This window comes from Solanum tuberosum, unplaced genomic scaffold (genome assembly GCF_000226075.1).
Source record: "Solanum tuberosum cultivar DM 1-3 516 R44 unplaced genomic scaffold, SolTub_3.0 scf00047, whole genome shotgun sequence".
In the NCBI taxonomy this organism is placed as follows: domain Eukaryota; kingdom Viridiplantae; phylum Streptophyta; class Magnoliopsida; order Solanales; family Solanaceae; genus Solanum; species Solanum tuberosum.
In genome coordinates, this window is record NW_006238973.1 from 1134706 (window position 1) to 1149341 (window position 14636).

The 14636-nt window shown below is 35.9% G+C and overlaps 2 protein-coding genes across 4 annotated transcripts in view; one reads left to right on the plus strand and one right to left on the minus strand.

Annotated features, from left to right (window-relative positions):
• The first annotated feature begins 2227 nt into the window (after positions 1–2227).
• Positions 2228–10163, plus strand: LOC102601902 (V-type proton ATPase subunit H-like). 3 transcript variants are annotated; one of them, XM_006343544.2, is made up of 13 exons: positions 2228–2386; positions 3693–3759; positions 4203–4315; positions 4904–5029; positions 5687–5789; positions 5861–5933; positions 6966–7031; positions 7140–7257; positions 7712–7873; positions 8061–8186; positions 8330–8455; positions 8669–8848; positions 9585–10163. In XM_006343544.2, the coding sequence occupies exons 3-13, from the start codon at positions 4280–4282 to the stop codon at positions 9831–9833; spliced, it is 1365 nt and encodes a 454-aa protein (XP_006343606.1). In that variant the 5' UTR covers positions 2228–2386; positions 3693–3759; positions 4203–4279; the 3' UTR covers positions 9834–10163. The 3 variants fall into 3 exon arrangements, with proteins under 3 accessions (XP_006343606.1, XP_006343605.1, XP_006343607.1); XM_006343543.2 differs by lacking the exon at positions 3693–3759; XM_006343545.2 differs by lacking the exons at positions 2228–2386; positions 3693–3759 and adding an exon at positions 2417–2514.
• An 888-nt stretch (positions 10164–11051) lies between these two features.
• LOC102586229 (DNA-directed RNA polymerase 3, chloroplastic) overlaps positions 11052–14636 on the minus strand; it is a 12805-nt gene continuing 9220 nt past the window's right edge. The window contains exons 15-20 of the mRNA XM_006343665.2: positions 14456–14530; positions 13636–13725; positions 13184–13231; positions 12971–13085; positions 12005–12108; positions 11052–11875 (exon numbers count right to left, since the gene is read on the minus strand). Of these exons, the coding sequence (XP_006343727.1) occupies positions 11765–11875; positions 12005–12108; positions 12971–13085; positions 13184–13231; positions 13636–13725; positions 14456–14530 (543 nt within the window). The 3' untranslated portion in view covers positions 11052–11764. The remainder of the gene's footprint in view (positions 11876–12004; positions 12109–12970; positions 13086–13183; positions 13232–13635; positions 13726–14455; positions 14531–14636) is intronic.

The window sequence follows — 14636 nt, forward strand, 5'->3', positions numbered from 1 at the left end:
ATTATCAGTATATTTTAGCATAAACCCTATTTTGAGTTATAAATCTTGAGAAGCTTTTCTTTAAGACAACACTTGAGTTTTAAACTGAGTTTTTGAGAAAGTTAAGATGAATTTTGAGAAAGAGCTTCTAAAACATGATTAGTATGACAATTGAGTAGATCATCAACGTATGAATAGTATGGTATCTAGAAATCCCATCAATGTTTATGCTGTATGACTTCCCAAGTCATCAATGATCATAGTATAATATGATGTTGAAAGGAGTTTTCGAGTATGAGTATCTACATGTCAGTATTTTGAGTTATTCAGTATTTCAGTCATAATATATTCAGTTATAGATGCCTCAGTTTATGAATGCATCATTATCAGATTAATTGTTGCATTCTCAGTTTGTATGTTCAGTTTCGAGCTATCCAGTATTTACAGAAACTCAGTCATAATGTGTTAACCACTTAATCTATTGGGAGTAGCATAATACCGAGTTGGACTAGGGTTTCAGCGTACCCATATAGTCCCAGAACTACGAGCCACGTAGGTGTAAGTCCCCTCTGTGGGCAACATCAGTTTAGTGATCACGCCATCATGCCTCTATACCTCTGGCAGGGTATATTGGGTCCTCTCGATGGGGCGTATCCATTGGACTCCACATTTAGCTCATGTGGTTTTATGTCGATTATTAGTAGCTCCCACAGTTCAGTCAGACTCTATTGCATTGACCATATTTCAGTACAGTCAATATTCAGTTTCAGCATGTTATAAATTTGGTCATTGTATTTAGTTAATTCAGTATTCAGCATCTATATCATGTTCAGATTATTTCATTGCTTTATTGCTTTGCTCAGTTATATGTTATTTCAGTTTTACTCTATCTTGCATGCTCAGTACCTTTCAAGTACTGACGCATACGTGCGTTACATCTTCTCGTGATGTAGGTTCATGTTCTCAGCATCCAGATCACGCTTAGATCGGTTCCCGATCTTCAGTTCAGCAACATCAGTGGTGAGTCCTCATTCTTCGAGGACTAGTGACATGTTTATCTTTATCGTTTTTAGTCTTTAGTTTCAGTTTTGCTAGACCTAGTTAGGGCATGTCCCAACATTTCTAGTCAGTTTAGAGGCTTATTCCAGACATAGATAGATTCATCTTAGTATTGAGCTAATATCTTCTTTGTATTAAACTCATCAGTTTTCATTTATATCAGTTATAGTATATGGGTATTCCCCATCTTTTCATTTTTATTTATGATTTAACTTCCACATCAGTTTACTATCTTTAGTATGCTCATGATCATGCTAGCAAAGTTAGCTTGGGATCACATGTGATCCTAGGTCCCGTGTTCGCATCTCGGGAGTAGCTCGGGGCGTGACAATATTCACCTATATCTTTGAGGCGTAATGACAAAAAAAGAACAAAAGAAGTTTTTCATGAAGGAAATATTGAAGACTCAATAATGATGGAATAACAATAGTTTTATTAAAGGAAAAAGGTGCAAATATGACATTAAACTTTGAGAAAAGACTCATTTATGTCATCCGTTAAAAGTTTGGCTCTATGCCATCTCCATCTGAGAAAAGGTTTATACGTGCCATTATTTGTTAACTGAAATGACATAAATAAGCTAAATTTTTAATGGATGACATAGATAAAGAAAAAGATTTGCGTACACTTATATGTTGTAGGTAGAGGAACTAGGAGATACATTATATTTGAACTATTTTGAAAAGTATATATTACTTCAAATATAGACTAACAATCCAAATTTAACATACCATGTGGATAATTAAAGAGCTAATTGTCAAAAACACATATGAACAATCATGAGCTTTACACTCCAACTAAAAAATGTTTTTTTTTTTCTACTTGAACTATCACAATCAATGTATTAAAACACACCTTACAATCGATTGAACAATCAGTTTGTTACTCCTCTTTTTTATTTGAACTATCGGCATCTATTTCAATAAGTGTGTTTTACTACATAGATGATAATAGTTCCGATAAGAAAATAATAATTGCTAACCATTGCAAGTAAAAAACAAAATAACTATTGTGGGTAACTTAGAAAAAGTGAAGGTTTAAATATGATTTTGATCATTATTTTATAATTAAATGAGATAAACTAGTTAATAATTCTTAAAATTTATGGAAAAAATAATTAAAATTTATCAATAATTAAAAAAAAGACACATGTGATGTTGAAATTGCTTGATTTTGTCCCTTTGTAATTTTCCTTTTTCTATGGTCTTCCTCATCCATCGAGTTTGATCTCACCTTCGTGAACCCCCACCCCCACCCCACCCCAAGATTTGTAGCCTACTTGCACCCTCTTATACTGGAAGATTACTTTTTGGGTTCTAATCACATTTGGTCACTTCCACGTGATACGGTATCTTTTAATCTCTCTCTTCTTCTTTTTTCTGTTAATTTCAGTGTAAATCTCATGTATATGGACAAAATAATTCTGGGTTTATCTTTTTAATCAACAATTGTGGTTGTGAATCTTGGATTTATTTGGTAGGAGGGATAAAGTTTGAATCTTGAAGTGTTTTTGATAATGGTGTGATTGAAGTGATTTTGATAATTTGTGCTTTTTTTGTGTTTGGTAATGTCTGTATGCTGGCCCCATTTGGCAGAATTTTGTGGGTTTTATGTTTGATTGACTATTGTGGTTTTGGAGCTTAGATTTTGGCTTGGATGGGGGGAATTGGGTATTGTTTATTTCTTTCTTTGGTGATTGAGTAAAGTTTGAATCTTGAAATGTTTTGATAATGGTGTGATTGAAGTGATTCAATCAGTGATAATTTGTATTTTTTTTGGGTTTGTTAATGTATGCTTGCTTGCCCAAATAGGCAGAATTTTCTTGGTTTTATGTTTGATTGACTATTATAGTTTTGGATCTTAGATTTTGGCTTGACTGGGGGAAATTGAGTATTGCTTATTTCTTTCATTAGTGATTGTTTATGGGAATAAAGTTTTGAGTATTGAAGTAGTGAACTTAATCAGCTTGAAAGTTGGTGGAGAATGTCATGGTTGAAGTGATTGTTTTGCTTTTCTGGGTTTATTTGGATCAGTGATGTTGACTTCTGATTATTCACTAAGTATGGGGATGAATGTTGAACCTGTAGCAATGAGATTTTGGGGTCAACCTTCTCTGTACCTGTGTACTATTGTGGATTCTGTCAAAGCTTTGAACTCAAATCTTTAGTTGTTCCTTAAATTGTGACGATCTCCAAGATTGAATCAGAAATTTATTCCCTGAACCTTTTTTTACCTGTGTACTGTCAACTGAGCAATGCCATATCTCTTTTAAGTTTTGTTGAATAAAGCACTGATTGGTGCATTTTATAAGAAGATATATGCAGAAATTACCAGACCCCTTTAGGTATGTTGGGAGCTCAAAAAGTTTAATATTTCTTATACATTACTTACAATATCAGAATTACTCTAAAAGAACATAATACTAGACCTAACCTTTCAGTTACTGAATTGTCCTCCAGGTGTTCTTAATCTTAAGTTCCTAAGTAGTTGATATCTCCTATATGGATCTTTTTCTTCCATCATGTTCTATCTGTTTTATTTCTTATACCAACTTTGTATGATATAACCAATACTTGTATTAAATATCCTACCACATTAGGGAGACATCTTCCGCTTGATTGTTCCTTAAGTATTTGGTTGATGTACTTTGTCAGGTGTTAACTTGAAGTTTGACTAAAAACTGTAATGAAGCTGGTGCAAGCCAATTTCAAGTCTGAGGAGGTAGATTTGGTCATTATGTTGGCAATATGGACTCAATATAGAGTGATGGGTCTAACTCCCAAAATAAAATCAGTGATTGGGTCATCAAAAAGTTAAGGATTTGCAATGGTTAGAGACCAAACATTGGTCTTATCCACATACGAGACAAACGTAATAAAAGAAAAAGAAATAATATGGGTTCTTCTTTCTTTTATCACATAGGAACTGAATCCTTTCCTTCTCACAAGTGAAGTGAAACAAGATAGCCTGATGACATTAATTTGTTGATAGTAGGTTCAGAAAGTGTTTTGGTGTTCTCTTTTCAGCTTCATTTCTGTATCTGTTATCATATTCATTTTGATTTCTAATAATAAGTTTATTTATCCCGTTTCTAGTTGGCATCTTTAAATGTGTGGAATCTATGACCTGTTGGGTTTTGAGATATTTCCGTGGAATCTATACAGGATAGAGGAAGAACAATCCGTATTCTGTCTATTTGGTAAGAAGAAAACAAATTTTGGATTTGAAGGGCATACTCACAATGACAACGGAGAACGCGGAGCTTACTACGGAGGAGGTAATGTCACATGTATAAGCACAATAAAGAAGCTACATTATACATAAGGACATGAAATAGCATACAGTTTTTGTAACTGATAACTAGCTTGGACTATAACTTTCAATCGCCATCATAGTTAACATGCAACACAGGATCTAGGCTCTTAGTCTTAGCAGTTAGTTGCTGTACCTTGTTTCCATTTACTTTTTGAGAAAGTTTTGAGTAGTATGTTTACATCAATAAACACTAAGTGGAAAGAATTCTATGCATTCAATGATGGATAATTATAAAGATACTTTTGGTTGCCAGTTTCTTTTAATAGATTGGATAAGGCGTCAATTTTGAGAAGGAGAAAGAATTTGTTGCTGTCAGGTTTTTTTTCTTTGTGGGCTGTCCTGGAAGAACAGTGGAACATCCTTTTTCTTTTATCTTTTCTCTAGTTTACCAACTACATCACCTATAAATAAACATAAACGTGGCTTTATCTTTTGGTTTTGGGGAAATAGGAGTGCGGAAAGAAAAAAAAAACTGAAAAAATAGTGATGAATTGGGTCTTTTAGCACTGGTGATTGTGCAATAACATTGTGGATCCTTCTGTTTCCTTAGGTTTTGAGGAGGGATATCCCATGGGAGACATACATGACTACAAAGCTGATCACTGGAACAGGTTTGCAGCTGTTGAGGCGCTATGACAAGAAGGCAGAAAGTTACAAAGCCCAGTTGCTGGATGATGTAATGTTTCTAACACGAGTTGTCTTTAGCTATGACTTACATTTTGGTTTCGTACAAAGTCGAATTCTTGCGTCTTGTACTTCCACTACTTCTTTCTGCCTAATTCCTCTTGTATTTAGGCTGACTTCTTCTAAATTGCAGTTCTTCTTTCTTAAAAAGAAAAAGGAGAGTTCTTCTAAATTAGGTTAGGAATAGGTCCACTTGTGGTAGTATAAGTTTTACATTTTGCATGCCAGTGAATACATGGATTAGCTGTTATTTGGGAAGATAAAAATTGTCATCACTAGCCTCTCCTTTATTAGTCAAGTTTGGCATACACCTGACTCCCATGTATAGATAGTCTAATTCTTGTGGACTTGTTATTGTTGTTGGTATCTTCATTTCAAGTTCATTTATTACCTTGAAATAGTCATATATCATCAGCATCATCAAAATGTAGTGTGAGTGTTCTTTACACTATTGAGCTATTCCCAAGTTACAGGCTTTTTCATGGGGCTTATGTGGGAAATGGGGTTCTTGCAACTGCTGATTTCTAAGCATCCCGTATTCTTAGATTTCGTTGGGTGCTTGGTCAAGCTCTCAAACTTTTGATTGTCTTATCATGGTCTTAGACTCTCAATTGGTGATACTATTATAAAATGGATACCACTATTACAGGATGGTCCAGGTTATGTCCGCGTCTTTGTTACCATTTTACGTGACATCTTCAAGGAAGAAACCGTGGAATATGTTTTGGCTTTGATTGATGAAATGCTTACAGGTAAGTAGAGAATTTGTTACTCTTAGAGTTCTTTTGGTAAGTGGACTGATGTAATGCTTATTTCTTGGCAGCAAACCCAAAAAGAGCAAGACTATTCCATGATGAGAGTCTTGCAGACGAAGATACCTATGAACCTTTCCTCAGGCAATATTCTTCCACCCATTTTTAACTTTTGTTCCATTTTCTCTGAATGCTGCAAGGGTTGATGTCCTTTATTTACACTGAAGAAACCGTGGAATATGTTTTGGCTTTGATTGATGAAATGCTTACAGGTAAGTAGAGAATTTGTTACTCTTAGAGTTCTTTTGGTAAGTGGACTGATGTAATGCTTATTTCTTGGCAGCAAACCCAAAAAGAGCAAGACTATTCCATGATGAGAGTCTTGCAGACGAAGATACCTATGAACCTTTCCTCAGGCAATATTCTTCCACCCATTTTTAACTTTTGTTCCATTTTCTTACTATTCTGCAAGGGTTGATGTCCTTTATTTACACTTGCCGTGTAGATACTATTTTCTTTCTCTTCCTTTGTAGCAAAGGATTGCAATTTGCATGCACCCCCTTCCCCTGCCTTCATCCTATATCAACATATCTTGCCATATTTATAGAAGATCACACCTGTTGTGTTCCTCATTTATTTAATACGTAGGTAGTAGTAGTTCAATTTTATGGTTCATACCAAAAGTTACATCTTACCCTCCTCATTTCTAACTTTTGGTACAAAGTTTTTGGATGCTAAAACTGTAGATGCTAGAATTAGAAGACTTATCAAACTAGGAATTTAATTACATTATATTTACTCTAATAATTTGGTATTCAGTTACTTTGGAACAAAATAATACGTACAGTGGCAAAGTCAAGACACCTTTACCTTCAGTTTGTTAGTACAGGCATACAGCTATTTTATTGCCCTTTACTGCTTGAAGAAAGCATTGAGTTTATTGGTCATAATGACCAGAAATTGTCAATAAGGTGATATTGAAATGATGAATAGAACCACCAAATACACATATATATAGGTTGTCGAAAAGGGTGACGCTCATATTGTACATTGGAGTTGTAGGTTCTCCTCTTTTTTTGCCTCTTCTAAACTGTTATTTTTATAAATCAGTGAAGATTATGTATTCTTATCTGTCCGTGACATTCAACTTTTCTAAAGATGAGTTCTGTTTTCCAGATTGCTGTGGAAAGGTAATTGGTTCATACAAGAGAAGAGCTGTAAGATTCTATCTTTGACAGTGAGGTAATTAGGTTATGATCTCTCCTCCCATGTCAATGATATCAAAAGACCGAGAATGTTAGAATGACAAATGAACTAATAACTTTGCGGTCCTCTTAATGACAACTCCAGTGCTAGGTCAAAAGTTCAGAATGGTGCTGATGCAAATGGAGATGCCTCAAGTTCAAAGAAGAAAATCACTACCATTGACGATGTTCTGGCAGGCGTGGTGGAGTGGCTTTGTGCACAGGTTTGTCTATGCTCCTAGAGTTTCCACTTCTATATTTTTCTTCCATCCCACCCAAACCTGCAATTACTGGGCTTGCAAACATTTGAAAGGGGATTCAATATAGTTGTGGAAATATTTCATAGAAGGAAGGTTGTCCATTGTAGAATAAAAGAAACAGTTGAAGCGAAAAGGGCTATAATCATAAGATCATGAGGGTGCGATGTATTAGTTTAATCAGTAAGAGGCAATGGAATGACGCCATTGACAGGGATCAGGAAGCTCTTGCTTCTCATCAAGATCTTTCTGAGCCTTACAACTGGGTTTATGACCTATTTCTTCACTTTGAAGCTAAATAATTGAAGATAGTGGAAAGTTCAATGGGATGGGGGTTGGGGATTTATGGATTAATTCCACTTGTTGGGGTTATCATGTTTCAGTTAACTGCTGTCGTTCCTGATTTTGACGATCTGTGCAGCTGAAAAAGCCTACTCATCCTACCCGCAGCATTCCTAGCACAATCAACTGCCTATCAACTCTGTTGAAAGAGCCAGTTGTTCGATCTTCATTTGTTCGAGCTGATGGAGTGAAGTTGCTTGTTCCTTTAATTTCACCAGCATCCACCCAGCAGTCTATCCAGGTTTTCTTCACTCTATAATGCCATATATTGCATTACCTTTATAAATTATATACGTGTCGTGCTAGAAAATTGTGGTGGTTGAGACTGTTCTGTACTCATTCAACCTATCAACCACCTCCTGAAGCTAGATGACAAAAGAATATATTTTTCTTTCTTCTTCTTGATTTTATTTTCTTCCTTCAAACAGCTTCTCTATGAGACATGCCTTTGTGTGTGGCTTTTGTCATACTATGAACCTGCAATAGAGTATTTAGCTACTTCAAGGGCCCTCCCTCGATTGATAGAAGTTGTTAAAGGTTCAACAAAAGAGAAGGTGAGCTACTTGTGCTGCTTTATGCATAATAACTATTTGTACTCCCTTTTAATTTTTTAAATTTGATGCTGCACTTTTTCTACCTTGGTTGTCTTTGGCTTGCTCATCTCTGTTCACGGCCTGTGGTGTTTCTATAACTATAGGTTGTACGGGTTGTCATCTTGACTCTTCGGAATTTGCTTTCCAAAGGAACATTTAGTGCTCATATGGTAGACTTGGGAGTGCTGCAAATTGTTCAGAGTTTGAAAGCACAGGCTTGGAGTGATGAGGTGAAGAATCTTAGTCATGGTTTTAAATCTGATATTATACCTTAAATTTAGTCTTTTTCTCTCATTTGCTAACAGCGTAGAAAATGATTAGAAGAATAGTCACCATTAGAACTTCTTCTCGGTTCATCTTAGAATTTACTATGATGACTTAATCATGTTACTGTGTCTGCTGTAGAATGAAAAAGTATTTACCGTTATTTATCATCTCTGCAGGATCTTTTGGACGCTCTGAATCAACTAGAACAAGGATTGAAGGAAAACATCAAAAAACTGAGTTCGTTTGACAAGTACAAGCAGGAAGTCCTTCTTGGCCATCTTGATTGGTCCCCAATGCACAAAGATCCTATATTCTGGCGGGAGAACATAAATAATTTTGAGGAGAATGATTTCCAGGTAATACTTGACTTCTTGTAGATTGCAAAACCTTCCCAAGCTACATGTCTTTAAAGGCTGTAAAGTACGCACTGCATAACAGTGTAAACACCGACTCCATCTTGGTGCCTACATTAACAGCAGAACCAGAGTTTTCTGGTGGGTTTCTTGATATCGTGCTGACCTTCAAACAAGTCTATCTGCTTATCAAATCAAAAAGCTGTTTTTTAATATTCATGTTTAAGTAGTAACTTCCATCATTAGAGGTAAACTGTCGCCCATAGTAGCAGAGTGGATGAGGAGGTCACACCCTTAACTAATAAATAATTAATATAGAGGGCATTTTGGAAACATCCTCTCTACCTTCTTCCCATGATAGGGGTAAGGTCTGCGTACACTACCCTCCCCAGATCCCACTTGTGGAATAACATTGGGTATGTTTTTGTTATTGTATATTTTGCCTTCTATATCATGTGTAGACCTTAAGCGTAACTATTGGCATTCAGCTGAAACTAATATCTCCGAGACGTAACACATGAAAAAAACACTCAACTTTCAACAAACAATATACTTTGAACCATAATTTTAAAAGCACAGTGAGTTCTATCCTAAGAGTCTGGAGGTTGAAATCTTGAATCCTCCGCTTCTATGATCTTCGTAGCATATTACTGTTCTTCTTCGGGGTGGATTTTCAAATCTGTGAAGCACAATTTTTTCTAATATTAAGACTGATATCTTGTGTTGTATGGTGTTGCAGATCTTGAGGGTGCTCATTACAATTTTGGACACATCAAGTGATGCAAGGACACTTGCTGTTGCTTGCTATGATCTGTCACAGTTCATTCAGTGCCATTCTGCTGGGAGAATTATAGTGAATGACCTCAAAGCTAAGGAGCGCGTAATGAGACTGTTGAACCATGAGAATGCTGAGGTCACGAAAAATGCCTTGCTCTGTATCCAAAGGCTTTTCCTAGGTGCCAAGTATGCTAGCTTTTTGCAGGCTTAAGTCTTGTCGAATGGTTTCATTCCATTGTTCAGACGACAGGTACTAGACTCATCTCGTTATTTCGTTGGACACAAGGAGTTTGTGGTCGTGGTCTTGTTAATTTATTTGTTGTATCACTATTCGAGTATTGTATCTAAGGCGTCCTCTTGGTGAGATTTTCATTCCAAATAAAGTCTACGAGTTTAATTTTAATTTCCCCTCCAATAAAAGGCAGTTTGTATTGACATGTTTATCGAACTGGGGAATTGTTTTGTGGTATATACTATCTGGAGATTGCTGTTCAAACAACTTATTAATACGATGATTTTGTATGATCGGTATGGTTTTATGTATCGAGGCGTATAGTCTAGTGATATCATCAAGAGTCTCCCACATTTATATTATGTGATAGACAGATGAGTTTGTAGTGCTTTTCTGGAATTTGTATCTCATGGTGGAAAAGGAAAAGAAAAATGGGAAGATAGAGAAGGAAAAAACTCATGAACTAATACACACGAATAGGTCAACAAAATTTGAGTTCAAATAGTCTATCATACATATTTCGAAAAGCTCATGAACTAACACACACAAAAAGTCGAGATAATCTTAAATTTCTATTTTGTAAGCCATAAACTCCAAAAAAAAGCATTGTCTGCCCTTGAGAAACTATGAGTAACATTTACTAGGTCGTAACTCATGGACCCATAAAACTTAAGCTCGAACAAAACTGGTCACATATTCTTGAAATATTCATGGACATTAACACACGAAAAATTGAGATAATTTTGAATTCTTATTTCATGATGTTTTCCTATGGAAAATATTGGAGTATCATTTACTACGTTATCACAAATATACCCACACCATTTTAACTCAAACAGAGTATATCAACTATATTTCGAAAAATTTATGAACTAATACTCACGAAAAGACCAAAATAATCACAAATTCCTTTTTTCTGACCCATTAACTTCCAAAAAAGTAATGTCTACCTCCGTATGACTATAAGTATCATTACTTGGTTATCACGGATGAACCCGAGCTCAAACAAAGTCAGTCACACATATTCCAAAATATTCATAAATTAATACACGAAAAAAAGAGATAATCCTAAATTTATGTTCAAGACCCATTAACTCCAAAAAAAAAATGTGTTTCCCTAGAAAACTATTAGTATCATTTACTATAATGTCACAAATAAACTCACAAAACTTGAGCTCAAACAGAAATGATCACATATATTTCAAAAATTCATGAATTAATATACACGAAAAGCCGAGGTAATCCCAAGTTCTTCGTTTCGTGGTGTGACATTTTCCCTCACAACGCCATGAGTACCATTTAATAGGTCATACAGGAAAACATTATAGTAGTAATACATATCTCTTGTTTAGCCCTGGAATTCAATTTGAAAAAGCACAAATATATCTTTTTCCTATATTAGATACAACAACAGTTCCCTTGTTTCTATACCTATACATATCAAGAATCCTAAACTAGATACGTTACAATTTTCTCCAAAGATATCTGTACAGCACCTACAAGAAACTGAACCAGTGTACATAGCTGTGTATTTTCAGCTCCAAAGCATACAGAGATGGATGCTACATCTTCCAGTGATATGGATGGTGCATGGCGTAGTCAAGATTTTCATTGCTGGAAGTTCGAACTTGCATATGGTCTCATGCAGTACACGCCAATGTTACTGCAAATTTCCAAAGCATCCGACTGTTTTGCATTGTTTTAGGCACCTAGCGCATAGAGCTTATGTAGTAAGCCACGAAAGACATGCTACTTGAGAAGGGTCAGCGCAAGAACAAAATAAAGCTCTCATGTTTCATCGGAATACATGTCCCACCAATCATCCTCGCATAAAAGCCTCATATGCTTGTTTCAGAGCAAGAACATAGCATTTTGAAGAAAGGGGTTCGTTGTTTCAATGCTATTGGTTCTCAGTTAAAGAAGTAGGGTGACTCGAGAACTTCCTGTAAATCAAAATCACCTCTCTTTGGTAGAGGGGGAAATGTCAATGCTGGATATGATTCCTGGAAGCTTTCAAGCAACTGCAAACAAGATACCATGTATACTATAACTCATAAGTGCAGCTTGAGAAAGAGAAACAAAAGTAAATATCGGGGAGATCCTGAAACACATTCGTCTAGAAAGGAAATTTTCACTTTTAACATACTTACATCTTCAAGAATAGGCATACTGTACAGCTCCACAAACTTCTCCCTGAGTATCCTGTTCATCTGGTCGACATCGCAAGCATGAGTCCAGAAGGAATCATGTACCCCTACAACAGGTTAGGAGTTTGATCAATAATCTCAACTGAAGAAAGTTTGTATCAAACAAAACCAATGCTTGAAATGTATGCAAGTAAATGAACTTTAAAGCAAGTTCTAGAAGTCTTAATAGTTCATGAGTTTACAACAACATACCCAATGTATTCCCACCGTGGGGTTTGGGAGGCTAGAGACTTAGAGTGTATGCAGACCTTACCCCTATCTTGTGGAGATAGAGAGGTTGTTTCTGAAAGACCCTCGGCTTAAGTATCACATAAAGTTCATGAGTTTATATACAACAAATGACCAATCCAACATTAGTTTCTGCTAAGTTTGCCTATATGAGTTCGTTTTGCTTGGGGAGAATTCTAGATCTAAATAATCACTTTACAAAAGAGAATCATCTAATGGACTGTCATTTTTCACATACTGGTAGCATGTTATAGTAGCACTGAGAGAGAAAGGGGACAGTGGGAGCATGACAGAGTACAGAAATGAAAACTATGTTGTTCCAACATATGATGAACTTCTATAACTATCACGGCATGTCCTTCAAGCCAGCTATATTATCTTAATTCTTATCCAGAAACTTGAGAGAGAAAGCATCCTATGTAAAAAATTACACATTTCTCTCTCTTGGCAAATCCAATTCAGCATTAAAATATTTCAGAAACAAACTGGAGTTTATTGACAACAAAACCTTCACTCGAAGGACTTCAATTTAGGAAACCTTTTCACTCGACTGTTTCATAATTGAGTAGAAACACAATTTCAACTTCTGTGTGTTGTATGTAGGCAAGCATACATGTGCATCTAAGTGGTCAAAAACTCAAGTATAGACCAGATATCATTAAAAATAAAGGGCAGGCAAACCTGCAAAATGTAGTCCAGCATCCCTGCAAGCAACAGCGGTCATCATCATATGTGAACCATCCAGTGAGTGCACAAAATTTGGAGGAAAAGCAGTTCTCTGCTTCCGGACCTCAACCTAGGGTTCCAACATTAGCAATATAAAATAGGCATAAAATTAAAATATGAGATCTTAGCAGGTAAAAAACAAAAGCATTTACAAGAGGTATTACTTACTGCATCACCCTCACGCTGCAAAGCCAAAACTTGAAGAGAAGTTCTTATCTGCACATATATGGAGTAACGCATTAGCACAAACAGATATTGCATGAGTTGCTTGAAATTCCTGACGTTTTTATTTTTTAAAGAGGACTTCTATCCTTGAGGAGAAACTTGCAAATACTTCGCCAGTTGAACAGAAAAGTTTTACATCCTCATTCAAGGCATATCACAGTTGAAAAAGATCATTATGTAAGCCAATTTCTCATAGATGTCACATGAATTATTCAAAGTCATCCTCCTATCATGTATGCAAGATCCTATGAGGCAAAATCCAACTATTTAAAGTGGGCAACTTAGTTATGAGTGATAACATGTAAAATCAACTAGCAAAACAATATAAAAAGGAAACAGCTTCTTAAGGAACAGACTTGATCAGATGGATGTTACTTGATTAAAGAAGCACTTACAACATGCCGCTGAGTTTTAAAGTAAGGCTGCACAACAGGGAGCCCCAGAGGTGTCGTCCATCGCACTGGCTGATTTTCTGAAGCAATCACCTGTTAAATATCACTAGTTAAACCATAGAAGTCCAAACAAGTTTTGAGATATCCTACAACTACCAATTGCAATTCCTCTCGGAAAATTTCCAAGGGAACCAGCATTTTTGTTTCAAAGAATATATATGCAGTATGTTCAAGGGACCATACATTCAATGTTACACCCTTGAGTTCTAAACTTGAATTTGTAAAGCTAAAGATATTTTCCTTTTCATTGATTAACTAAATATATTTTCGGTCCTAGAGAATTTACAAGCGTGGCTATCCCATTTAGGGTTTCATTTGGAACTCTGGATTTCTAAGCAGTTATCAGTGCACTCCCCAAAGGCCAGTCCAACTTATCTTATGGCCATTGGAGGGCAATGAATAGGTGACAATTTTTGCTTCATCTGTGAACTGGTTTGAAGTTTTGTTATCCAACAAAAAAAGTACAAGAAACAGAACCGGGGTATAGAATGAGCTACGGAAACTTTTGCAGCACTTCACAAGGAGTACAGATTTGCGATCTATATGCCAATTATAGGCTGCAAGTTTTATTTAAATTGAGTTGCATGTTGTTCAATCATTTTATCAACCTTTTTGCAATTATAATTAGTATAATACTTCGTAATCCAATAACAACATTAACTAGCTAACAAATTAGAAAAAAAGAAAGCTTAGTCAAGAAAATTCTTAATTAAAAAGAATTAGTGGAGGGGGAGCGCCTATGGTAGGGGCAAGTGGTATGGACCTTAGCACAATCACCAAGCCAAGTCATTGTTCCACGTGCAGCTTGAAACAACTCCCCAAGTGCAGCTAATGTTACCTGACAAGAAACACGAGAACAAATATATAGTCAAAACATAAAGTTGAATCAGTAAGTCTTCACAAAAGCTAGTCCTGTTGGCAAAAGCTCCCCCCCCCCCCCCCCT

Bases quoted from the DNA above. Each gene is read 5' to 3' on its own strand.
- LOC102601902 (XM_006343544.2), top strand. From the start codon at position 4,280: ATGACAACGGAGAACGCGGAGCTTACTACGGAGGAG. The intron at 5,934-6,965 runs GCAATATTCTTC...TCTGTTTTCCAG, and splicing joins ACCTATGAACCTTTCCTCAG to ATTGCTGTGGAAAGGTAATT. The intron at 8,187-8,329 runs GTGAGCTACTTG...CTATAACTATAG, and splicing joins AAGGTTCAACAAAAGAGAAG to GTTGTACGGGTTGTCATCTT.